This window comes from Trachemys scripta, chromosome 3 (assembly GCF_013100865.1).
Source record: "Trachemys scripta elegans isolate TJP31775 chromosome 3, CAS_Tse_1.0, whole genome shotgun sequence".
Classification (NCBI taxonomy): Eukaryota; Metazoa; Chordata; order Testudines; family Emydidae; genus Trachemys; species Trachemys scripta.
Window position 1 is genome coordinate 181,994,623 of NC_048300.1, and position 26,668 is coordinate 182,021,290.

At 43.2% G+C, this 26,668-nt stretch overlaps 2 protein-coding genes and 1 long non-coding RNA gene across 5 annotated transcripts in view; 1 reads left to right on the forward strand and 2 right to left on the reverse strand.

Annotated features, from left to right (window-relative positions):
* Positions 1-773, reverse strand: part of WDR35 (WD repeat domain 35) — a 78,868-nt gene extending 78,095 nt beyond the window's left edge. Inside the window, exon 1 of one of the 2 annotated variants that reach the window (XM_034766562.1) lies at positions 623-772. In XM_034766562.1, coding sequence (XP_034622453.1) covers positions 623-646 — 24 coding nt within the window. In that variant the 5' untranslated portion in view covers positions 647-772. Of the gene's footprint in view, positions 1-622 lie in introns of both variants that reach the window. The other variant, XM_034766563.1, reaches the window with a different exon arrangement.
* On the forward strand, positions 1-7,667 carry LOC117875331. Of its 2 annotated transcripts, none has more exons than XR_004645251.1 (3): positions 1-634; positions 1,518-1,671; positions 4,261-7,667. It is a non-coding gene; the product is annotated as an uncharacterized LOC117875331 (long non-coding RNA). The 2 variants fall into 2 exon arrangements; XR_004645252.1 differs by lacking the exon at positions 1-634 and adding an exon at positions 905-1,042.
* LAPTM4A (lysosomal protein transmembrane 4 alpha) overlaps positions 7,369-26,668 on the reverse strand; it is a 22,134-nt gene continuing 2,834 nt past the window's right edge. The window contains exons 2-7 of the mRNA XM_034766565.1: positions 17,390-17,510; positions 14,265-14,341; positions 14,038-14,160; positions 13,165-13,260; positions 10,187-10,285; positions 7,369-8,177 (exon numbers count right to left, since the gene is read on the reverse strand). Of these exons, the coding sequence (XP_034622456.1) occupies positions 8,103-8,177; positions 10,187-10,285; positions 13,165-13,260; positions 14,038-14,160; positions 14,265-14,341; positions 17,390-17,510 (591 nt within the window). The 3' untranslated portion in view covers positions 7,369-8,102. The remainder of the gene's footprint in view (positions 8,178-10,186; positions 10,286-13,164; positions 13,261-14,037; positions 14,161-14,264; positions 14,342-17,389; positions 17,511-26,668) is intronic.

Here is a 26,668-nt window from a genome sequence, read left to right on the forward strand (position 1 = left end):
AGGACACTGGGGATTTGCTCATGTTGGACTTACAGGGATCTCTCTAAGGTGCCTAAGGAAGGCAATTTAAAGGGGCTCCAATCCCCACATCTCTTCAGTGCTCAGGGCCATGCCCTAGCTCTAGACTGCAGGCTTGATGCAGAAATTACTGAGGGAAGGTCTCTGCCTTATGTCAGCCTGGAGGCCAGACTAGGCCAGTCTCATGGGCCTCCTGGCCTTAAAATCGATACGAATCTGCCCAGCAGCCTGTCCCCGCTGCTCGATAGGGTCAGCTGTGAGGGGAGGCCGCAGGGAAGAGGCTCCCCCTCCCCCACTCCGCGCCCCGGGCAGGTCAGGAGCTTTAGCCGCACTCGGCAGCTGGGGCCCGGAGGGAAGAGACCGGACCCAGGGCAGCGCTAGAGCGGATCCGATCCCGGCTCTCCCGGCCCCCTGCTGCTTTCGGGAGAGGGCGGCAGCGCTGGGGAGAGGCCCCTGCCCGCGGGGAGCGGAGAGGACCCGGCACCCCGCGGAGCAGCTCAGAGCGGAGGCTCCCGCTAGGCCCGTGACCCCGGCCGCAGGACGGGCTCGGTGCTGCGGACGCGGGGCTCTGCCCCCGGCTGGGACAGGCCGCCGGGACACTCACCTTTTTGCTCAGGTAGATGAACATCCTGCGGAGACCAAGGGCGGGAAAGCTGGGGCAGCGGAAACCCGCGGGGGTGGGGGGCTCGGCCCGGGTGTGACTGGAAGGGGAACGTGTTACCGCGGCCTCCCTAGCAACCCGGCTTCCCTGGCAACCGCCGCTGGAGCCCGCCCCGGAAGTAAACACAGTCACTTCCGGGGCGGAGGGACAAATTCCAAGTTCTGCCCCTTCGATGTGTCCCTCCCGGCCAGCCTGACTCCCCCCCCCCCCCCCCCGTCCCGCCGGTGTGGTGAGCGGGGACGGGGCTCCTCCAGCCCCGTCACGTCCCGCTTTGTGGCCGGGGCCGCCCAGAGCAGCCGACGGGGGACGCTCCCTTGGGAGCTGCTGGCCCTTCCTGTAGATCCCCGAGGGCGGTGGGATGTGGTGGGTGCGCCTCCCTCCCCAGCTCTGCGCTGAGCTGGCTCCGACTCAGGCCCCTTCCGCTCACACACCCATCCGTGTGGCTGGGGTCAGCAGGCCCTCAGGACCCAGCTGAGGGGGTGGGTCAGAGCCTGGGCTGGGTCCAAGCCCTGCCATTTTGCGGTGGTGACGCAGGTCCAGCTGCGGATCTGAGTCAGAAGCGCTGTGTAGTGCAGCGTGGGCTTGTCTGCAGGGCTGTGAGAGTTGGGTCTGGCCCCTGGGAACTTGGGTTCACAGTGCAGTGTGGAGCCTCTAGCACAGCCTTGGATACACTAGTCCACAAGCCTGGGTCCCACAGACCCATGCTTAATGTACAGACACACGTTAGGGAAGCCTACACGGCTCTACGTTATCACCCCTCTGTTGTTCACATCAAGGCAATAGGAAAGCAACTCCCATATGCTGCTAACACTGCACTCTCCATCTCATCCTCACCCAGGCTGTCCCTGATCTCAAGTGGCTGGTGCCCAGGGAGCCCTGTATGACAATCAGCTGCCTCAAGAGCCAGGCATGTAAACTTGAGGCAATACTGATTGGGAGGACCTGTTTTTGAGGCTCTAGTGAAGCACAGTCATGCTGTTTCCTCTCACCAGGTGAGGATAGTGGGATTCCCTGGTTCATGCCTCCTCACCACCTCCCTTGACCACACCCTATATTTCCCATGAGTGCTGGTGTTGTATAGGCCTAAGTTGACATTTTTGAACCCATCTGAGACTTAGGGCCAGGTCTTTATGAATCCAACCTACAGGACAAAATTTTTAAAAGTATTTAAGCATAGGTGCTGACTCTGTGTGTGCTCCAGGTCTGAAGCTCCCACAGAAAAAAAATAGTGGGTGCTTAGTACCCAGCTCCCCTCATCGACAGCCCCCATCAATCAGTGTCTCCCACCTGCAGCGGTGTGCAGGTTTTGTAGTGTGCAGGAGGTGCTGAGGGGAGAAGGGGGAGGAGCGGGGACAGGGCATGCTCCTGGGAGGGTGCAGAACTGGGTGGAGTGGAGTGGGGTCTTGGGGAAAGGGGGTTGAAGGGGGGGGGGGGGGTTGAGCACAACCAGGGACCAGAGGAATCCCACACCTGTGTATTTAAGCATCTGAAGATGCAAATAGGTGCCTTGTGGGATTTTCAACAGTGTTTAATTCCATGGATGGGAATAAGCTAAACTATTATTTATAATTTGGTAGAAGTCGTGTAGAAAGCTAAAAATGACTGAGAATTTAAACCCTGGACAATAACAGACCACAAATCTCGGTGCATTTTTTGGATTTTTTTTAGTCAAAGGAATACAAAAATTAAAAATCACAAAAATAGGTTTAAAGTAGAGAGAGAGAGAGAGAGAGAGAGAATGAATAATTATATATGCTCCCTCTATAAATAAAATTATATATAATTAATTATTCATTCTATAGCAAGAGGCACCATCTTTATTCAGAATTCTAAGGTTAGGAAAGTTCAGTTAGTTACATTCTCTGGTTGAACATGCTGAAATACTCAATTTTAAATAAAACTAAGTGTTATTTCTTATATTGTAACATTGGTATATTTGGTGGTTAGAAAACAATGCCGAGGTGTTTTCCTTAAATGTAAGCATCTGTATGTTAAAAGGAAATATTAATAACTTGTTATAAGTGTATACTAAATACATTGCTATGCACAATTTAAATATACATGAATACAAGGACATACTTCTGATCCTATAAATATACAGTATGTGTAAATGGAGGCTACACAGGGATGTAAGCAAAGTTAAATATTAGATGTAAGACACTGCACTGAGCGATAGTCTCACTTCATTGTACACCGGGGCCCAGATCCATAAAAGGTACTTAGACATCTAAACCTCATACTTAGGTGTCCAAGTCCCCATTTTGGCTCCATTGTGTTCCACAAAGCTCCTGCCAAACCTGGTAAGCACCTAAATTCACTTAGCGCCTACATTTTCAAGATAAAAGCTCCCTGGGCACTTAAGTTTCTGCCTCTGGGCATGTGCACTGCTTCCTCCCTATAGACATCTGGACACCGCTCTCTTGCCTAAGCCCCAGTGATTCACAAACCAGGAGAAGATAGGCACTCGTCTGCTTGAGCAGGGGTTCTCAAGGTTATGGGGGGGGTCCTGAGCTGTCAGCCTCCACCCCAAATCCTGCTTTTCCTCCAGCATTTAGAATAGTGTTAAATATATAAAGATCTGTTTTTAATTTATAAGGGGAGGGGGTCCACACTCAGAGGCTTGCTATGTGAAAGGGGTCACTAGTACAAAAGTTTGAGAACCACTGTGCTTGAGTCTCATGCAGGACCTGATTTGGTAGGTGTGCTCAGAGGTCACCTACTGGCTCCCATTCATAATTTGACCACAGGAAGAGAAAGTACCCCCTACCTACCCTGTACCTTTCAGCACAGTGGTTAGTGCACTTGTATGGGATGTGGGAGACCCAGGTTCAATGCCCCAGTTTCTGCCAGAGGAAGAGAAAGGATATGAATAAGGAAAGTAGGATAAATATGGAATTAAGAAAATAGATGTGTTGTAAAGAAAGGCCCTGATAAGGAAATAGAAGGGAAAGGTCTCTTGAAAATAGTAAGTTATATGGCCAGAAGGAATTAAGGAGGGAGGATGTCTGGTGCAAAGAATAAGAGAAGGGAAAGGTTCTAAAAAGGCTTCTGACTGATAGGGGTGACTGCAGATGGGTTTAAATAAGACAAAGAATCTGTCTTAAAATGAGCCAGTATGAGGCTTCCCAACTCATGCATCAGTGTTAAAGCCTAGGTGCAATAGAAAAGACTGTTGAGCACAAAGAAAGAGGGGGTGAAAAGGCCTTGGGGAGAAGGAGGTTATAAATCTTATCTGGATTAAGGATGAACTGTCTCAAGTTGCTTTTTAGCTAAAGTTAGTAATTGGCAGAGACATTACTTTTTTATACCCTTTAACACACAAGCAAACTCTTAAAGGGTTCGTTGCTAATACCTGGCTGACCACATTGGTCTAAGCACCCCTAGGAATAGCCCTTTGTAAGGGTCTTGATCAAATGCTGTGTTACTGTTTAGATGCAGCAAACTGCTTATTATTTAGGCATGTTTAGAGCAATTGTGAAAGTACCAGTTGGCCTTTGGATTCAATAAAGGAAGTTATGGTTAAACTAGTGTTTGGGGGTTTCCCATATTATTAATTTCAAATATTATTAAAATTCCAACAGGGGAACTCCCATGTCTCAGGAGATTGCCCTAAGCACAGAGCTCTGGGGTATTCTGCTCTGGGTGCTCCCTCAATCTTCTGTTGAAGCTGTTCCAGTATGAACCAACTAAAGAGTTATTGAAGCATGGCACTGGACTCCAGGTCTCCCACGTGGATGCCCTACCACTGGCTTACAGAGAGTCATATTCTCTTCCCCCCTGTCTGGTCTAATGACTATTCCACAATGGATAAATACTTAAATAGTTATTGAACCATATCAGACCTGAACAGCAGTGTAATGTTGCCACTATGGTTAATGTTTCAACAGCACTCCAATTATTGACTTTACATTTTTAGATGTGTTTTATTGCTATAAAAAGTAGGGGAAAATCTTTAATTTTAAAACAAAAATCAACTATTCCTTTAAGACAGGCATTTTAAAAATATTTACAGATTGTGTTTGAGTCAAATTCATAAATTCCATTTTAAAAGAAGTCCTAAATCCTTAGTCCATGCATCTTATTCTGCAATCCTGACTCTCACATGTTGCCCCAATGAAGTCAGTGCTACCGCACATGTAGACACTGGATTATTGTTTTAAATATGGCAATTAAAATGGTTTGTTGATATTTTAAGGATCCATTCTACAAATCAATACACTGCTAAATAAGATTCATATCTTCTTCCATGACTCTGAATCAAGGAGTGTTTCACTGACTTTAATAAAAATGAGCATGAAAAAACATTTAGTCAGCCACATCAGTTCTTGATACAAATACTGTCTGAAACAGATGCAAGAAAAAAAAAAAAAAAAGCTTCCAATAGTGTGCTAATCTTCATTTTACTTTTAGATACTGTAACTTTTACTACAGTCCCATTTAATGGACTAATGCCTATGGTATTAATTTTCACTCCACATAAAACCACGAAATGGCTCAGTGATGCATTGGATATATAATATACCAAATTACAAGATGGAGGTTTGTGTTTCCTGTATTTAAATAGGGAATAAAAAGTTACTGAAAAACCAGCACATACTGTACAGCTTATAGTACATACTGAAATACAGCTGATTTCTTTTAAAAAATTCTTATATAGCATTGTTGCAATGACCATATCCTAGCACCCCTGCATAGGACACTAGTTTTATTACCAAGACCAATGCATTCCTGGAGGTCTTTGACATGTGGTCAATAATACCAAAGCAACTGTTGTCATAAGACATGCAAATTAAAACAAGCTAAGCACAATAAAAAACAATTGCTTTTAAGTTACACATACTAATTCTAGTACAAGCTCCCAAATTGTACCAATACACTTGCAACTTTTTGGACACATCTAGTGGTTAATTAAAGATGGTTAGCAGCTAGAGTTCTATCAAGCTCAATTTACACTCAACTGCATTTTTCAAATAAAGTCCTTTCTAGATCAGCTGGATAAAAGGTTTGAAGAACAACTACTGCCTATCTGGAGATCTCAAAACACTTTACAAACAATTAAGGTCTGCAACACCTCTGAGGTACCCAGTTTACCTCTGCACCTGGTTCTCTTAACAGAGTCCTGTGAAGTGCTGAGTTGAGTGCTTGACTTCAATGGAAGCTACAGGTGCTGATCATCAGCACACAGTCAGGTCTATTTTAACAGGAAGTTAAAGGTGCAAGCTGCAAGTCTACTAGTAACCCTGACCACCACATTAGCTATTTGCAATAAATCTTATTCATAAGCTAAAGCCATGTTCATTTGTACAATATTACCTCAGACAGATATTGTCTGGTTTCTGAAGGACCTACTACTTGGGGTGAAGCTGTTGATTTAGTGATCTTATCCTTATAATTGAAATATCTAGATTCCCTGGAACTCCTGGTTCAAACCCCAGTACTGCATCCTGCTAAAATGCATGAATTGAGTCCCATGCACTTTCCTAGGTTGGGGAGGAATTTCAGATTAGACCTTACAAAAAGCAATTGTGAATTCTGTTGAACTGTGAATGTCCACAGTAAGTGTTTTCATTTGGGTTCCATTCCAGAAACTTTGGTTAACAAAACTTACAAGGATAAACCAGGCTATTAGTTAACATACAAGCCTTAGATTTGTTGCTTTTGCTCTCCTGCCTGCTCCATCCTCAAAAAAACCAAAACCCACCAATCAGGATTTTGAGGACGTTTATTCAAGTAACTGTTTCTTGCTATATCCCAGAACTGGACCCTTCACTTTCCTCTCCGCACGATTGTTAAATCGTTAATAGATCTTTATATATAAAGAACAGAAAAATACTTCCATCAGAAATCATTTGATACCCCATCACCTTCTCCAAAGGGAAAGGTGCAAGGTGAATTGAAACAGTTGTTCATTAGTTAGCCTGGGGGATATTTATGGTCACAAAATCCAGAGGGGCACAGAAATATAACTAGGAAAAAATAGGTGTCCTGTATCTGCTACTACCTTGGCAGAGTTGGGACAGATGCAAGATGTTGATATGAAGGCTCAAAACTGGACATTTGCTGGCATGCTTGCTGTATCAGTTCTAATATAAACTTGGAACATGACAGTGCCCTCAGTACCACCAGTTTCCCTTTTGGAAGTTTGTATACATGATTAGTTATAATGGCCTGAGTAGGACCTAAGAGGACTAGGTGCAATTAAAATATCTAGCCATACTTGGGGGAGCACAGGTATAAATTAGGAGGAATGGGAGGCAACAAGAGCCAAGCTGGAGGCAAAGGCAAAGTTGTGCAATCTTGAATGTGACCGAGCATCTCAAACTTTGTATCCTTTGTATCAGAGAAGGAGAGGGTAGGGGAGGAAGAGCGAGACCATGAACTCAAAGCAGACATGAGGAATTTAAGTGAGGGCAGCACAGGAAGAATATCCCCTTATTCTACATTTCAGCTTACTGGAAAGCTACACACATTTTCCTAGATACAGAAGGTTGAGATTGTGGAGAATGTAAATTCTATTACATGGTCATTTTGTTCTTTTGACTAATATCCCCTTTCTTGTAGGGGAAGTTTTCCCTCCTACAAATGAGCACATAACACAAAGTTTCCTTAGATTACCACCAAGTCAGTAAGCGATTTGTTTGGGAATTCCTCTCCATGCCCCCCCAAACACAGAGTCAGGACTACTAGTAAACGTTTCTTAAAAGATTTATTAAAGTATCATTTATCACAAATAGAGAAATAAACAGATTAGAAGCATGCAACCATCATCTCCCACATTTAAGTAATTTCTGTATGCATTTTTTTCCTTGCATTCACAGCATGTTGTCAAACTTCAAACGTTAGTGCCAGCTTCACTCTTCCTGAAAATGTTTCAAGGCAATAGATAACAAAAAACAGTAAGGTAAGATAGTGTGAGAAAAGTGCAGAGTAAAAAATATGTACACACACACACTCACACTCAAGCTTCCCTCCCAACCTCTTTCCCCCCCCCCAAAAAAATGATTAAAGAAAGGCAAAACACTCATTTTGCTAGTAGATCAGATTGTCTTTATGAACTACTTTACAAAAATTACTCTACAAATTAAGAGCCCGACCCAGCAGACATGTATGCCTGTGGCTAACTTTACTCATATGAGTTGTTCAGTTGATGTCACATGAACTAGTTCACTCATGTAGTTCTAATGTTTGCAGTACAAGACCCCAAGGCAATAACCATGTTTAAGACCATTAAAGAGAACAAAAACTAAAGCCAACAGGAAAAAAATTACTGCCAGATGTGTTTTGCTTAGTAGAGTTATATCAAACATCTTTCAACAGAAGGGTTTGCTCCTAAAGCCCGGAATATTTAAGCAATTTTGCAAGATTAAAAAGGACAAAATCCAAGAAGTTGGTACAGATGTTAACTAACGTAAGTACAGTTGGTTCAGGCAGGTATGTAAGGAGGTGGGGGTTCCTTCTCAGGCATCTTCACTGCCATTTCATAAGTCGGTAGGACATACTAGGAAAACAAAACAGTGAGGTTAACTGAGATTGCAGTCATTTAGGAGAGGCCATATCAACTTGATTCTCTATTGCAGGCAGATTTTAGAGTGAAACTCGCAACAAATGTAATGCCAGAAGCCGCAAAAGCAGCTTATTCTTCTGCTGAATCTAAATCTCAGTCATTACCTCTATTCCATTTTTATCCTTTTCTAGTAAGCAGCAAAGGAGCTAATAGGGAAACAATTTCGCCTTCCATACTTCTAAGAAACAAGGTTAAGAAACTGGAATTTTACTTTTAAAGTTTTGTTGAAAAGACCTTTTCTGTCAAAACAAATGGACATGAGTGTTTGATAATTGTGTTTCTGCTAGAAAACAGATAAACAGGCTAGAGCCACTTTGGGGGAGGGGTTCCTGGGTTGTTTGTGTGTGAAGGATTATCAGAAGCACAAAATAAAGAAAACGAACAAACAGCTTGATGTTGCTGATCTGCATTCTTGGCTCTGAAACACTAATTCATGTGTCTGAACTGCTGCATGCTAGACTCTGAAAGTATGTTCACTTTTGTGAACTGATTCACATCACCCTCTATGCCCAAATTTCATGCCACTATCTTCCAGTTGTCACTAGCAGCATCCAGTCTTGCAAAGCTAATGGAATGCTGCTACCGTGTGTATGGGATAGTGGTTCCTGAACTATAGGAACAGTGTGCCCCAGAGCTGTCATAGGTGGCCCACAGAACAAAAAAGTGTTCTGATAACCAAATAGGAGGGACTGAGATTTGGGTTCTGATACAGTTTCTTTTATTTGTAGTTCCATGAACTATTTAGTCTGGAAAGCCACTGGTACTGCAGCTGAGTCATACAGTACCCATTGTAATTAGAGCTATGTTAACTAATTTTTTTTGCTGCTCCCAATAATCCTAAATTATTCCTCTACTAGATCTAATGATCACAACACTTCCACAGGAGCTTCACTGAGATGTTCAGGTACTATAGTGGTGGGATTCCTGCAAGTACAGAGAACACCTTGACATGGAAACAACTGATATGTAACCAGATGAGTGTTTCTCCTCCCAACTCCAGCATCTTCAGATTACAGGGAGGAGCTGTTCAGTTTCCCCCTAGTTAGGGCCTATTACTCCATTTGCTTCTAATGGAGACTGGAACGGAGACAGACCTTCTGGCCAGTACTGAAGAGACAAGGATCTGTGAACAGACAGCTAGTGCACCTCGAACATAGTGGTCTGCAGTCCCATATCTACTAACCGAAAGAATTAGGACCAAAAATGGAGTCCAGTTAATGGACAGGGGGTAAAAGCCTGACCACCTAGAAACTAATGCTATCCTTGTATGGACATGAATAAGCAGAGGGAGCTCTATTGTACTATTGACACATTTTCCAAAAAGATAAGGTGCTGCAGGCATTCTGGAAGTCCTGAAGCAGCTGCCAATAGTGGTCCTTTGTTTTACCCGAGCAGTTGAGGCAGAGTTGCACAAATTCTACAGAATTTTAAATAAAATCTGATCCCTCCAGATTGACATCTTCTGACCTATGATCAGAAAATTAAATGCATGATGCATTCTCCAGCAGCCTCACAGAAACGTAAAATTAGGGTTCCAAAAGCATCTTTCCTCTGAGGAATATTCAGAAATTGCTCTCCAAGCCAGCACTGCAGCATTCACACACAGTTTATTGCCTGCCTCAACATCAATATAGTCTTGTCAAATTTAAATACTGCACTCAAAAGGTCTTCCATGTGTTACTTTATATCCACCACCTTGTACAGGTATTAAACAGAATCTGATTTAAATACATTTAATCACCTTTTACTCCATTCCCCTTTATTTGACTCATTTCTTTCATGTACAGTCCCTGGGGGCGGAGATAGAAGCCAAAGCAACTGTAACTCAGACTGGTTCTCTTGAGGGGTAACAGTGTTTAAGTTTAGAAGTACACACAGACATTAAGTCAATTTTAAAAAATAACTGGCAATTTCTGTTCCTTTGTCTAAGGAAGATACTTTACCTGTGGAGGAGCTTCAAATGCAGGGTACACGGCTATCTCAGGCAAGTTTCTGTTGCTGATGTATTTATAGCAGTTCCATACACAGTTAATTAGATAGGCCTGAGAGATGAGAGTTACATTTTAATAAATAAATCAATTTGCTTAAAAAAAAGCTGACAGAAGCAGTGCAAGTCTATTGAGATCATTGGAATTTTTTACCCTCAGCAGTGAATATGGCCCAAGGTATTTAACCAGTTGGCCTTGTATATTAAATGTCCCCACCCAAATCATGGTCTTAATCAATAAAACTACCAAAAAGTTACTATTTCAGTATACACCTACATGTACATCTAGAGAACAAACATCTCCAGCACATCAGAGAACAATTTTAATCCCCTTCACCTGGTTGCTAGCACACCAACTCAGGGGACTGAACTGCATGGAAGAGCAACACACAGTAGTAAAAAGTACTTCACAGATAATTCCTTCATTGGGTCCCTGACTAAGCTCCCTCTAAGCAGTGTGGCAGCTGCCTATTAAGCTCCATGCAGGCGCTCAGGGCTGCGTCAGTGAGAGATGCCACTCCAAGACACGGATCTGCTGCGGCCAGTTGACAGGCACCCCTCCCTTGGCCCTGACCCTCCCCCCCCTGCAGCCCAAGTGCTGCTGCAGGGAGAGAGCTGGTGGCTAGTCCTCTCCCCACTGCAGCCCTGGGGAGCCCACTGCACACCAAACTCCTCACTCCCCAGCCCTACCCCAGAGCTTGCATTCCCAGTCAGAGCCCTCACCCCCTGAACTCCAACCCTCTGTCCCAGCCCTGAGCCCCCCCCTCTCCAAATCCCTTGGCCCCACCCATGTTGATGCACATCACAAAATTCATTCTGCACATGGGTGGGAAAAATTAGAGGGAACACTCGTTCCTGACCCCTCTGGGAGAATATCCAAAGCCTGAATATTAACATTTAATAGTTTTGGTGGGTTTTTTTTTTTTCCCCCCCCCCCCCCCCCCCCCCCCCCATCCCCCCAGAAGAGGGGGAGAGGGGAAAACAAAAAAGCACACACCACACACAGCAGCTTCAATAGCCAGTCTTCTCTTACCTCCAGGAAGCCTGATGCCCTTTTAGTACTAAGTGTTGGGCTCAATCACCACTTTAATATAAATAAAAGCTTAACTTGATTTTATTCAAACTTGGATTGTAAGCATCTCAGAGCAGGGACTGTCATTTTGTTTGGTGTTAGTACAGTGCCTGATAAAGTGATCTATGCTTGGGGCTCCAAAGTGCTACCATAGTAGAAATAGTAACATTTGAAATTAATGAATTATATTCTAATAGAAAGAACCTACTCCAAGTTTGCATTATGTAGCTATTTGTGCACTGTTCAGGTAACTGAAGGCAAAATGACAAATAGTTTAGCGAATTATGGCCCAATAGTGTACCAACACATACCATGTTGAAGCTTACTGAGATTTACATGCATGTACACATGACAAGTGTTTGGGGCCCTGCTGTTGGTATGTACATCTGTTTTGTTCTGTTGAAAAAAGCTTCACTTGCCACTTGCAAGTTATTCTAATATAGCAGAACCTCAGTTACAAGCACCAGAGTTACAAATTGACTGGTCAGCCACCATACCTTTGGAAGTATGCAATCAGGCAGCAGCAGCGAAAAAAACATAGTACTGTACTGTATTTTCTAACTGTAAACTACTAAAAAAATATAGGGGAAAGCCTAAAAAAAGATTTGACAAGGTAAGGAAACTGTTTCGGTTCTTGTTTCAGTTAAATTAAGATGGTTAAAAGCAGTGTTTTTCCTTCTGCATAGTAAAGTTTCAAAGCAGTATTAAGCAATTGTTCAGTTGTAAGCTTTTGAAAGAAGCTTAACATTTTGTTCAGAGTTATGAACAACCTCCATTCCCAAGGTGTTAGTAACTGAGGTTCTACTGTATAGGATTTTACAGAAGGCATTAACAAAATTAAGCAAAAAATTGCATTTGCTATTTCAACTTTTTTCCAGAAGACATCAAGAGACTAATTTTGTTCATTCTGGTTCCACCTCTTCCCAAGCCACTCAATGATTTTAAAACGTGGTTGCACCCTTGTTCCAAAGCAAGAAAGTCATAGCTTGCAGACTCTCCACACAGCTTGTGACTGGGTTTGATCAGCTGGTGTGAGCACATGCATGGCCTGCTGTTCTTTTACTCTAACTAGACAGTTCTTATAGATAGGCAGGGTCATAGAGCGTACATTTCCATAAATATGTAAATTCAGAGATCTACATTGTCTACTCACAAAAAGCAGACATGAAGAGCACATGACTATGAACTGGAATCTCTAATTTTAGGCGTACCAGCCACAGTAGTGTTCCTTTATAGCATGAAGTCTTAATTCAGTTTCTTAAACACACTGGGTCATTTCAACATTTTTTTTTTTTTTTTTTACTACCTGCATCTCCCCCACTTACATAATCATACCTTTATATATGGGCACAGGGGTTGGGAGGGAACAGAAAAGGTCCAATTCATTGAATTCAGAAAGCTTTTGTTTAACACTACAAAAATAAATTATTTTTTCCAGAACGTGATATACAATATTAACTAGCAATTTTTTCCCATTTGTGTAAAGTTTAAAAACAAAGCTAGTGGACAAAGTGCTTTGTTTAATTATGCCACTTCCTTGTGAGCTTTACTGCAGAAGGATGCAAAATTTAAAGGCCGTGCTTGAAGGTTTATTTCTACCCCACACTACACAAAAACCTGTTCTTTCTACAGCACTATTCCCAATAAGCACAGCAATTAAAGAAGTTTGGTATCAATTTCACTATGCCAAATATGAAACTGAAGTCACCCTCCAATTTAAAAACCCTCAAAATATTGTTCAATGTGCTTAATGCAAATTATGAATATGTTTGCAACCACGTATTAATGATATTGCAATACACAAACTTCTGAAACTTAACATTTGTAATTTAAGCAATTAAAATACGAAGTATATAGCTTACCTTTAAGATGATAAATAAGGCAAAAAACACCAGGACAACGAACAAAATACAGCTTGAGTCAAGTGCAAGGAGGTCATCTTTGTAAGGGAAATCCGGCTAGTTTTAAAAAAAAAATCCACACATATCACACAGTCAAAATCTACATTCACACTGGTTGATTAGCTCAAACCGAGGGGCCCAAATCTCCCCTTTATGGATTATTTACATGAAAGAGCTAGGAAATATCCGGGGAGGATATTTGTCCCACCGCAACCCTGAGGTGACAGACTGCAGGGGAACCACCAGAGGTTGCAGATCAGCCGCAGAGAGGTCTTGTGCTTTCAAATTGCCACCAAATCCTTCCCTCAATCCCATGGCAAGACAATTCACCATGGACCACCTTTAAAAGCAGCTGCTGACCCCAAAATCCCACTCAGGAAGAGTGCATCTTTTGCAGTATGGAAGGAGAACTTATGCAAATTTATGCCAAGTAGGCCAGAATGAGCTTGTGCCAGGCTGGCCTGCAAGTTGAGGGTGGACAGTGTATCCCCCAATCTCCTACAAATAACAGAAGCCAAATTCTTTGAATCCAGAACTCCAGTCCCCAGGCCAGACCTGTATCTGAGTGGAACTCATTATATTAAGTTAAGTATACACTTGTATAGATCTAAAAACTGACCTGAGTGAATACTGATTTAAGTCATTTGAGTCTATGCTACCTACCAAATCTAGCTTATTAGCTTAGTGCTTTATTTAATGCCTGAAGGGGACTGATCTTCTCTTGGACTGGAAAGTTGTAAACCCTCTAGTGTATAAAAAGCTTAGTTACAATCCCAGTTATCAAAACTGAGACTGTCATCTGTAAAATATTAACCTAATTTACCAGACACTTACTAACTCATCCAGATACTCTTTGATTCTTGGCATGTAAGTAAGAGAACTGATGGCAACCAGGCAACTGAGGACAAAGTTAAAGAGCTGGTAACAGAAGAATGGAATGAGCCAGCCCACTCGATGCTGGAAAAAAAAAAATAGTAATAATAATAATAATAATAATGGAGTTTGTTAATCTGAAAGTCACATTAGCTAAGTTTATTCATGGCATTCAGTTCTATACTTACAGCAATTGCTCCATACACCATCATTGCACTTATTGTGAACAGGAGGAGCGAGATGGCAAAGAGAACACAAGCGTTTTCTGAATTAAAAATGGGAAACAAAAGTTATATTAATACCACCTTACAGTTTTGGTAGCTTCTATCAGGCTTATCATTTCAGTATTTCCAATTTGAGCACACAAGATCTACCTGTCTACTGTGGATAATCAGTTTATCCAACTGTTTTCATTTTGTTTTTGCACCCATAACTACGCATTACAAATAAGCAACAGCAGTCTGTATTATAGTACCTTCCATACCATTCACCCAAACAGTTAATTTGATTGTTTTATTAAGCCAATCCACAACAGCAAAATAGTTCATATGAAAATAGTATAACTTCCACCATATCTATAGCTTTTGAAGTTGCTTGATCACACAATTCAATCAGGGGCCATAGAAAGCAAATTGCTCTTTAACAGAGCATAATGCTATAAACTGCAGTACTTTCTACAGAGTAAGTAGCAGAAGAGGCTTAAAATTCAAATGAAAGCCATATGGCAGTAGTATTCAGGATATTAATGGGGGTCTGAATAATGAAGATTCTCCTTTTGTGTCATGTAGATTGTGACAAATATAATTGCCATCTGCAAACTACGTTATGTTCATCCTTTTATTGGTCACAAATAATCTCTTATTTTGATCAGACATAGAAACTGATTTGACCCATTTTAAGGAGACTGCAACAGAAAAATAAGGCTAATTTTTCTGAAGTGTCCCAGGTTTATACTTCTGATACTACCTGTCACGGAGTATTGGGGGACTCAGGGCCCTGCACCCCCGGCTTCCTGCGATTCACCATGACTCTCAGCCAGCCAGTAAGGCAGAAGGTTTATTTGGATGACAGGAATACAGTCCAAGACAGGTCTTGCAGGCACAGACAACAGGGACCCCCTCAGTTAGGTCCATCTTGGGGTCCCCGGGCATCCCAGCCCAGCCCCCCCTTGGGAGGTCAGAGCCATCTCTGCCCCCCAGCCCTCTCTCCCTGCCTGCTTCCAGCACTCTGCCTTCAGCGACCCCTCCCACAGCCTTTGTTCAGTTTCCCGGGCTCAGGAGTCGCCTCCCCTTCAACCCCTTCCTGGGTTCTCATGTTACACACTCAGGTATGCGCCCTCGGGCAGATCCCATCCTGCAATGCAGACCATCCTAGTCACACTCCCCTGTCAGCATTCACAGACCACAGTGAGAACAGGCCCAGTTCGTCACACTACCTCATCCACTACCTCATCCTCACCTTGTTCCAATTCAAAGAACACATTGCCATCTTTCCAGCAAATTTTTTAGGGGGGGGGGGGGGAGAGGGGGAAGAGGAGGGTGCGAGGAAGAATACAAGTTATGATCCATCAGGCTGTGTTACTGAGTAACCATGTGGTCTTATAGTCACCCTTATCTTTATTCTTCCATCCCACAATCCCTTCCATCTGTTTTTGAGCCTCCACTTTTTATATCATCTTGAATTCAGACTGTAAATTCTTTGGGACAAGGACTGATTTGCTTAAGACACCTGGTACATTAAAAACCACCTCACAACTCTCTATATACCCAATACTGGATTATATAATATTACAGTTAAGCAAATTACAAAGTCATAAATACCTACAAAGGTGCAATCATTGAGCCATAAGCCTTGATATTGGCTCAATGATTGCATTTTTAGAATAGATTTCTTTCTTTGTCTGATGTTCAAAAATTTAAAAAAATAGTATCGAACTATTTCTATGAATTTTCTTTTAATAGTTTCCCCTGTGTACCATTCCATTCTTACTACTTCGACTGTGTCAAGATGACTTTAAAGAAGATGCAGTACAGACTCACTAAGTGTTCCTAGCATTCTAAGCTACTCAAATTTTCTAATTTCAGTACATTTTGTTCTTACATAAGTTATTCAGACTCATGCACAATTGCTATAGCTGGCTTCTGAAAAAGAGCAAAGTCCTTGACAACCCAGATCTTTCTGGAATAAGGTAAATCAAAGTTCAGCAAGAGACAGCTAATTTGGTTTCCAATGTAATTTAATCAAATTAAAGTTACTAATAGGTAAAAATAATCAAGACAAGGATAGCAAATGTTTAATTGGAGAGACCACGGGTATCTGCCAACCTACAAAGTGGTAGAAAAAATGGCAGTATCTAACCTACAGATTTGCTTTCAAGTGTTTAATACACCTCTACCTAGATACAATGCTGTCCTCGGGAGCAAAAAAAAAAAAAAAAAAAAAATAATCTTACTGCGTTATAGGTGAAACCACATCATATCGAACTTGCTTTGATCCGCCGAAGTGCACAGCCTTGCCCCCCCCGGAGCACTGCTTTACTGCGTTATATCGGAATTCATGTTATATCAGGTCACGTTATATCGGGGTAGAGGTGTATATTTAGAGAGATATGAAGTTGAAACAGTATGAAAGTTTTACTTAAGAGGCTTTCATAACACTGATTTTTTTAAAAAGCCACAGCAGAGTGTAACCACTGACTTATGATAAACATGAGCACACATTTGACAGATGAGACGTAAATAAATTACACAGCAGCAATACAAGTTGTACCAGGTTACAGGAGTTCTCAAACTGGGGGTCAGGACACCTCAGGGGGTCATGAGGTTATTACATGGGGGGGGGGTGTCACGAGCGGTCAGCCTCCATCCCAAACCCTGCTTCACGTCCAGCATTTACAGTAGTGTTAAATATAAATTAAACACTTTTTTTTTAAAATATGGGGGGGGGGTCACACAGAGGCCTGCTGTGTGAAAGGGGTCACCACTACAAAAGTTTGAGAACCACTGTACTACGAGACCGGTTTCAGAGTTGTAGTCTGTATCAGCAAAAACGAGGAGTCCTTGTGGCACCTTAGAGACTAACATTTATTTGGGCATAAGCCAACCCCCATCCTTTCACGTATTTATACCTGCTCCTGTATTTCTCACTTCAGGCATCTGATGAAGTGGGTTCTAGCCCACGAAAGCTTATGCCCAAATAAATGTGTTAGTCTCTAAGGTGCCACAAGGACTCCTCATTTTTGTACTTGGAGAAAGCAGAAACTAGTGCAAGTGTGCAAAGTAGTAATCTGGGCACATTGAAGTTAGACACCTACCAGCCATTCTCTCAGAACCATAGTAATTACCAATGACTTCATACTGTATGTCAACATTTGGCACTGAATTAGGGTGGGTCACTTCCACAGTCAGCAAGATGCCCATCAACAAGTTCACCACCTGAGAAAGAGATTGCAGTTACTTAAAAGTTATTTATAGTCACAATATGGCAGATAAAGATTTAACATGTGCTTCAGAAATCATTTTTCAGATGAGAATACAGCAAACTTTGGCCTAGTCTATACAGGAAAGCTGCACACAGTTAACTGAAGGTGTAATTTTAAGCCAGTTTAAATTGGTACAAAAAGCTGTGTTAGACACTCCTGTCTTGGTTTAAGAGTCACCCCTTAACTTCAGCCAGTGCAACTTTGTTTAGAAGAGGCCTTTGACTCCCTATACCCTCCCACTTCAAATGAAATAAGGAGGGGGGAGGGGGGAAAGAATCAAACTTGGAAACAATGCAAGGAAGAAGAAATCCATCTCATGATCTGATCAGAAAGAGTAGAGTAAAATCAGGAAAGGAAAGAAGGTATAAACATGACACCATAAGATACCTTTTTAAAAGGTGTTTCTACTTAATGCACCTAACAGACAATGTTACAATTAAATATAGCACAAGAGTAGTTTACAACCATCCTACTATTCATTTAAATTGCAGGCGGTATAGCAGCACAAGTATTTTTCCACCCTAGCCAGTAGCCTTAGTGAAGGGAGGCTTTGGGGAGGGGAAATTAGATACTATTGGCCCAACCCACTTCCCATGTGACTCAACAGAAAGAGTCATTTCAATGGGAACCAGATCAGACCCTATATAAAGGAGGTCAAGGGGGGATAAATAGCAAAAATCTAACAAAACCTGAAGTCTTGCCCCACAAGATTCAGTAGGATTTGTTTAGATATACTTCAGAGTTAAACCCTTATGGTTGCATGCCTGAATGCTTGATAACATTTGCTTTCGTTATATTATTGCTGCAACCTGCTGAGTATCTAATTTAAAGTCATTATTGTGGTTTAGAATTACTAGGTCTCAGTGTTTCAAAAGACTGTTTAACTACAAGAAAGAAAAAAAACTAGCCATGTTAACTGTGATTAGCCTAGAGTAAGATATTTTGCAAGAGCACCCAACAGCATTAGATGTTAGTAATTAGTTATTATAGTTTCTGATATTCATCTCTAACGTAAACTAGAAAAAGTTAGTCTGAAATCTAGTTCTTGGATGACAAAAATTTACAACAGTATCTTCACCCTGCAGACATTTCCCATTTCTTATTCAGAAAGACCTGTCTCCACTGGAACGTATTTTAGAAGGGAGATCCAGGAAAGTGTGGGTTTGCAGTTTCTATATACTAAATACTTAAACCAGATTTTCCCTTGTTTGCTGGTCAAGCTCCAGGAGTCTGATGCAGTGGCAGCAGATTAATACACAATTACTGAAGTCTTTTGTAACCAGAACAGCTCATTATGAAACTGAAGGTACTTGTTCAAATGTTAGTCTTCGGTTTCTCACATTTTGAAAGTTAAAAATGCATTTGCTTAAGTTTTCTTGGGGGGGGGGGGGGGGGGGGGGGAGGTCAATTGAAACCTTGATTTCACATACACAGCAAGCTACCACAGACCATTTACTACAAGTGCCAAATATTTTTATTCAAGTATATTCTCAGATCCACTTTTTTCTGATTCTACTGGTTGGTCTGGGGGGGGGGGGGGAGGGGTAGGGAGAGGAGATTAACTTGGTGCTTATCACTCACAATTGTGGCACAAGGCTTGATACAAGCATGTTCCCCACCTGAAAGCACCTTACCAAGACACCTCAGTCTTAGCATGCAATACACGTGCTGGATAGTTTGCCCATTTGCCTCTTATGAGTCTGCTATTTTACATCTTTCTGTACCTTTGCTCATCTGTGTTCACTGCTCTCATGTTTTCCCACTTTTCTACTCTCCCATCATAAGCATCTCTGCACTAATTTATCTCCTCACTGCTGCCAATCTCACTCAATCTAACTCCTTCATATGGAGATGATTTTATGAAAATATGCTAATGAGTGTAAATATAATGTAACTGGAATATGCTTTATGCAAAAGGTCTCTTGTAAGGTATCATTACAAAGCTTATAATCTGAGTGTGGTCATCCTATTTGTATGATTATATCATTCTTGTATCTGAAACTAGAAATGGGAAATATAACTCTGAGGGCCTATTATAATTATGCAAAGTGTGGCCATTATGGTGGTTTGGAATCTTGATGTCTCCCATTAACCAGGAGAACTGTTCGTAGATGGCTCTGTTTTACTTGCAAGTCTTCCTGTATAACTGTGTGCTGGCAAGAGGGTAATGAAGTCTTGCAGTTACATGTGATCATGTCACCTGAACTGGAATCCATCTTTAACCTGTTGCTTTTCCATTGAGAAAGGGGAGGTGGGAACCCAGAGTGACAAAGGAGTCCCACCTTATGCAAAAAATATGTAAGTGGGTGGAACAGAACAAAAGTGGGAGTTATCATGAGAAATCCCCTAGTTACCACCTGAGCTGGAACAAGGGCTGTATCAGGGGAAAGGATTGTGCCCAGACTAGGGAGGTGTCCAGTCTGAAAAACTTATGAAACATCTGAGGGTGAGATTTTATCTGTATTCAGTTTTATTACTGTATTAGACTTAGATTTGCATGTTTTATTTTATTTTGCTTGGTAATTCACTTTGTTCTGTCTGCTACTACTTGGAACCACTTAAATCCTACTTTCTGTACTTAATAAAATCACTTGTTACTTAATTAACCTAGAGTATGCATTAATACGTGGGGGGGCAAACAGCTGTGCATCTCTCTATCAGTGTTAGAGAGGGCAAACAATTTATGTATAATGCTTATACAGGGTATAATGGATTTATTTGGGGTTTAGACCCCATTGGGAGTTGGACATATGAGCATTAAAGACAGGAACATGTCTGTAAGTTGCTTTCAGTTAAGTCTGCAGCTTTGGGGCATGTGGTTCAGACCCTGGGTCTGTGTTGGAGCAGATTGGCGTGTCTGGCTCAACAAGACAGAGTGCTGGAGTCCCAGGCTGGCAGGGAAAGCAGGGGCAGATGTAGTCTTGGCATATTAATTGGCAGTTCCCTAGGGGAGTTTGGTGATCCAACCTGTCACAGAGGATATTATAAGATTTATAATCAGTGTGTCTGCACTCTGAATATCTATATACTGGAAACTCCTTAACCCCACCTTCACAAAAACACAAAAAGGTTCATGTAACTCTAGCCAAGTACGTGATACAGCTGCATGTAATCATTGCCAATGTTTAAGATTCAATTAAAAACAAAAAAACACACACACACCACTTAGGTTAACAATACAAAAAAGCTTCACTATAATGCATTAAAGCTCAGCTTCCATGATCTGCTATTTTAAGCCAAAGATTTATCAACACTTCACGTTGTAACACCTAAAGTAAATCTTCCGTAGATTTGCACTCATGCAAGATGCTCATTTCTAGTGCATTAGAATTCAAAAGCTATGACAAAAGCAGGGTCAAAATATGTTTGTAGAGTCATGATTCCAGTGTCTGAACACCACTCAACTGGGACAAGTGGTCGGATAAATCCTAACATTTCAGTGAAAACTGCCTTTGGTTTCATTAACTGCATTGTAAGTATTGTAGCTATATTTTATTTTGTCCACCCAAAATGATGCAAGAAGGGGGAGAAAGATGGGAATATGAAGTCTTAGGGATTTTCTCTCTGATCAAGACTGACATTTGTAATTTGGACTCTGATAAAAAGTCATAACCCACCCATCTCACAAAATATAAAAAAGTCTGGCCTGGTGATTCTATTTGTACTGCCAGTTGAGACACCCAGGCTAGATTTCGAGCCCTATTTTCTTGTTACCTAAAATGTCAGACTGAGGGTGAACTACATTTACTAGGATAAGGGAATGACACAGTGCTCAACAGAAGCTTTTCAATTAAGAAACACTAATGACTCCAAATGAAGAGTCCAGTCTTACCCTCCTCATCTGAAAGGATGGTAGCTTCTGTTAAGATGAAGTTGTAATAGCTATGAGAATAGCAGGGTCAAAATTGTTTTCAGAGTCACCGTATGTTCTGTACTACAAACATGTTTAGCCATGGAGTCTACACACTTCGGGCCTGGTTATTAAACTGAACATTTTTACGTCTAGGTGGGAAAGGAGCCAGAAGACCACTGCAGGCAGCATGTGTATGGAATCTATAGAACTGAAGAACCACCTCGTCAATTCTATTCTTGCCCCCCCTCCCCCGCTCCAGTTTGTGGGTGCTGAGGGAAACACTTTGGCATGCACAGCAGCCTCCCTACCCTATTCTTGCTAAGGAGTAAAAGAGAGGCTCACTTTTGTGTTCAGAGCTATGTTATGTTAAGATTTAATCAAATTAATTTCATGATACCTAATACTTTAACAAAGACGTTTTGTTTTTTAAAAAGTGGTATTCCACTCTACATGTATTCAGGATAACAACCAGTCTCAATAAAATATAGTCTGCACATATACATAGCTCAAGAAAAAGATTAAATTACCTATATTTTTTTACTCTGAATCCAGTGGATAACAGAAGCTATTAAAAGTGCAGCAGCTCCCACAAACTGATATCTGAGGTATCAGTTTCTCCTTATACTTAAAAGAGGAAGGACGACGTGGTACCTTGACAAATGCTGACTTATTAATGGATACTACTGTCTCACTCTTGGGTGTGTTTCCAGTGCCTAAGCAGACAAGTACTTCACTTCCATGGCGCAAAAGTCCTAAATTTTAGGTTCTGCCAAGCATCAGATTTACCCCATGATAACATAAGTAATTAAGTTGAAAAGCAAGGATTCTTATTTTCCGGGGCGGGGGGGGGGGGGGGTAGGGGGGAGAAGGACAGGAGAGAGAGGAAAAATAGCTGCACTCCCCCTCTGCTTCCCCTTACTTAAAAAAAAAAAAAAAAACAACACCTATTTCTTCCTCTTAAAAAGGTAATTATTTCCCTACATCTCAGACAAAAAACCTCATGTTTTAAATAAATATAAAAATATATATATTTTTGTAAAGATTTGCTCATTACTGAATGCAATTAAACATCTCCACTTCTGAAGGTTCAACTAAACAATTGGATGTTGGACTTCACTAGAGGGTGACTGAATCACCACAGCTTGTTGCCAGAAGGATAGCATTGTTTCAGTGGGAGCTGCCATTATTTTTAGTTTGTTTATTGAACTCTGACTTGATCCCGCCAACACAATACATATGTTTCCTGTCTCTGGAAGCTGCATGCACAGTGAGAAAGCCTGTGGGAAGAAGGAGCTTTAAAGCTACATCTTATGATCATTTGGGGGAAGGGAAGGAAAGCCTCCTAGCTGTCAAACGGTTAACTATTTATAAAGGAACTATAATGATCCTGAAACTCAAATTATCACAAATTTCCCAAGAAAGTCCCTGGACATCGTTAAATATCTAGGTGGTGAGTAGGAGAATTTAGGCCCAGATCTTCCAAAGGGATTTAGGCTTCTAATTTACACAGATTTCAATGGAAGTTGGGAACCTAAATAGCTTTGAGGATCTGGGCCCCAGTTCCTAGTGAAGAAAATAATAAATTTTAGAACTTGACTTCCGAGAGCAAATGTTTTGAGTATTTGTTTAACATTCACTTATTCGGCTTTTAGGCATCACCTTTGTTTGACACAGATCCATACTGGTTAGGTCCCAGACTATCTAAAACAGTGGTCACCAACCGGTTGATCACAATCGACTGGTTGATTGCAGAGACTCTCCCAGTCAATCATGGTCTCCGGCTGCTAAAAGTCCGGTGGTGCAGTAGGGCTGCCGTGAAGGTAGCGTGTTGGGGTGCAGGAGGGGACTTGGGGTACTGGCTCTGGGACAGGGTTCAGGCTCCCACCAGTTGGCAGCACAGCAGGGCTAAGGAGGGCTGCCCGCCTGCCCCATGCTGATCCCAGAAGCAGCCAGCACACCCCTGCGGCCCTGGGGAAGGAGGGGGAGGGGTCTCCGCACACTGCTCCTGCCTGCAAGCTCCCATTGGCCAGGAACAGGGAACTGTGGCCAAGGGGATCTACAGAGGCAGTGCCTGCAGAGAGGAGCAGTGCACAGAGCCACGTTGTCTCCCACCCCCCGCCAGGGGCCGCAGGGGCACGTTGGCCCCTTCCAGGAGCAGCGTGGGGCTGGGGCAGGCAGGCAGCCTGCCTTAGCCCTACTACTGACCAGTGGGAGCCCACACCCCAAGTCCTGAACCCCCTCCCAGAGCCTGCACCCCACACCCCCTGGCTCAGCTTAGAGCGCCCCCCCCCCCCACACACACACACAGCAAACCCCTCAACCCCAGAGCCCACACTCCCTCCCAACCCCAACCCCCTGCCCCAGCCCAGTGAAAGTGAGTGAGAGCAAGCAATGGGGGGGTGGGTGAGATGGAGTGAGTGGGGCAGGGCCTCAGGGAAGGGTAGATCCTGGGTTGCCCTTAAACTCAAAAAGTGATTGTGTGTGTAATCTAGACAGATTACCAGTATAGAGAGTTTCCTCATTACAGCCGTTGAGGAAGTATAAAATCTGAAACAAAGTTTAACACTGAAAAAACAAAGAAGGTTAATTTCTAACAGTTTATATTTCAACTCAACTATTATAGTTCAATCTGACAGCATCACCTATAATGAAGATTGCCTGACACTTTTCATTACAAGACCCTCAATTGCCTTTAAATTTGCCAAACCAATTGCTTGGACTTACAGTTTTCCATGCCAGGTATCTGCCTTCAACTGAAATTTTGGGGTTGTTTCAGATAAAATGGTTCAGCAATTTCAGAGAACAAAATAAGGAAAACCTAATGTTTTGCCTAATGTTAAAAATAATTTACCGTCATTTTACTGAGAACCTTTAGCACCTCCAGTCTTCGAAGCAGGGATGTTGCATTATTGGCATGGATGCACTTTTTGCGAGCCTCAAGGAAATTTGAGGTGTGATGGGAGTAGAGGGAGAAGAGGCAAGACCAGGAGTGGGGGAGGGGTGCACACAGATGCAGAGAGGGACATCCTAAGGCAGGCCTGCACAACTCGTAAAGCGACAAGGGCCATATTACTCCAAAGAAAACAGCTGAGGGCCGAACCCCCCTGGCCCCACCGAACCCCCCCCGCCCCCCTCCCCCAGTGCCACCCGCCCTGCAGAAACAAACCCTCCTTCCCCAGAAGGGGGGAGGGATAGCTCAGTGGTTTGAGCATTGGCCTGCTAAACCCAGGGTTGTGAGTTCAATCCTTCAGGGGGCCACTTAGGGATCTGGGGCAAAAATCAGTCCTTGGTCCTGCTAGTGAAGGCAGGGGGCTGGACTCAATGACCTTTCAAGGTCCCTTCCAGTTCTAGGAGATAGGATATCTCCATTAATTTAAAAAACAGCGGTATTGAACCTTTGTAATATGCTATAGTGGGCTCCTAAGGTAGTATAATTAAGGTAAAAGAAAAATGTCTTTTTGCTAGAAGTAGAATAAGATCTTCCCCCCACTTTGTAATCAATTGCCCTGTTGAATGAATGAGGTGTGAATGAGGAAGGCATGGAAGGCAGCACCTACAGACAGCTGCAACCGTTGGAGAGGGGATGGGAGCCAGACCAGATCAGTAGATCAGGTCAGCCATCAAGTCACCACTTGCCTCCTCAGCCCCGCCTCCCCACCGCTGGATCACCTGCACCCCCACCACTGCCTGCCTGCCTTCTCAGCCCCCCACCCCTCTGCTGCCGGCTCACCTGCCCCCCGCCACTGCCTGCCTCCTCAGCCCCCACACCTCCAGCTCACCTACTCACCCCCCTTCCACTGCCAACTCACCTCCTCAGCCCCCCTCTCTCACCCGCTGCTTGCCTACTCACCCCCCCCCGCAGGCCACACAGTGAGCCCACCTACTCACCCCCCCCACAGGCCGCAGAGTGGGCCCACGCAGGCCGCATGCGGCCCCCGGGCTGCATGTTGCGCAGGCCTGTCCTAAGGGAATTGAGACAGAAGGCATTATAACCACTAGAGCAGGGGATCTCACACTGGGGGGGGGGGGGGGGGGGGGGCACAGAAAGTATTCAGAGGAGTGGGCGTGAGAAGCTTTAGGGGAAAAAAACCAACAACTTACTGGGCACATTCAGAGCTGGGCGGCCAGAGAGACATGGCTGCTGACTGGGCACCCAGAGCATAAACTACAATAGACACAAAGAAGGGGGACGTAATCAAATAAGTTTGAGAAACACTGCACTACAATACACTTCTCTCCACAACCTGGAATGGAACCAAGCAGTCTTGGGTCTCTACATTCCTTTGCTGTCAGCAAACCGCTATTAAGCCCACAAAATGTTGATTGTCCCCACACTAGTGGCTGGTCCACACTGAGGATGTCAATCTACTATTGCAGTCAATTATTCCATTAGCTAAGGTGCCAGAGGTGATGTGGACCTAAAGGTCCAGACTGATGACCCAAGTTGTGGAACCAAACTGACACCTTCCCCCGCGGCCCCCCCCCCAAAAATGATAAAGAAACCCTGAAAAAATAACCCAGAAATTCTAAGAAATTAGGAAATCTATAAACAGGTACACCAAGAAACAATTTTGACAGCAACTGCTATTTGAGCCCTTCTGTCTGTATATTGTGTTCTCCCACCCGCATTTTCAGTTCCTCATTCTCTCTGCACACTCAACATTTTTCATAGTACCCCAAACTTCTCTTTATAGTCATCCCACCCCCCCAAACTCTCACTTCCACCCACTATCTGCTCTTCCCACCTGACCTGCAATGAGACCAGTGCATCCCTGCCTCAATGATACAGAAGACTGAGCAACAGTTCTGGGCTACTCTGCTTTCCATTTCCTCCCCCAGCCCAGAAGTGGGGGAATGACTCAGGCTGCACCTCGCAGGAGACTCAGAGGACTTGGCTACACTGGTGCTGTACAGCGCTGCAACTTGCTGCACTCAAGGGTGTGAAAACACCCCCCCCCCTCCCCAAGCGCAGCAAGTACAGCGCTGTAAAGCACCAGTGTAATCAGAGCCTGCAGCACTGCATGCTTGCTTGCAGCACTGCAAGCTATTCCCCTCGGAGAGGTGGAGTACATATAGCGCTGTGAGTGCTCTCTCGCGACGCGACTACACTTGCGCTTCATGGCAGCGCTGGGAAGTCCCAAGTGTAGCCAAGGCTGTAGTTACTTCATAACCCTACTTAGCTCACTTCACACTAGTTTTTCAAGCCTTAGCCTTAACTGTTAGTAGTGTTTTTAGACCTCTGTCTTATTCAGAAGACT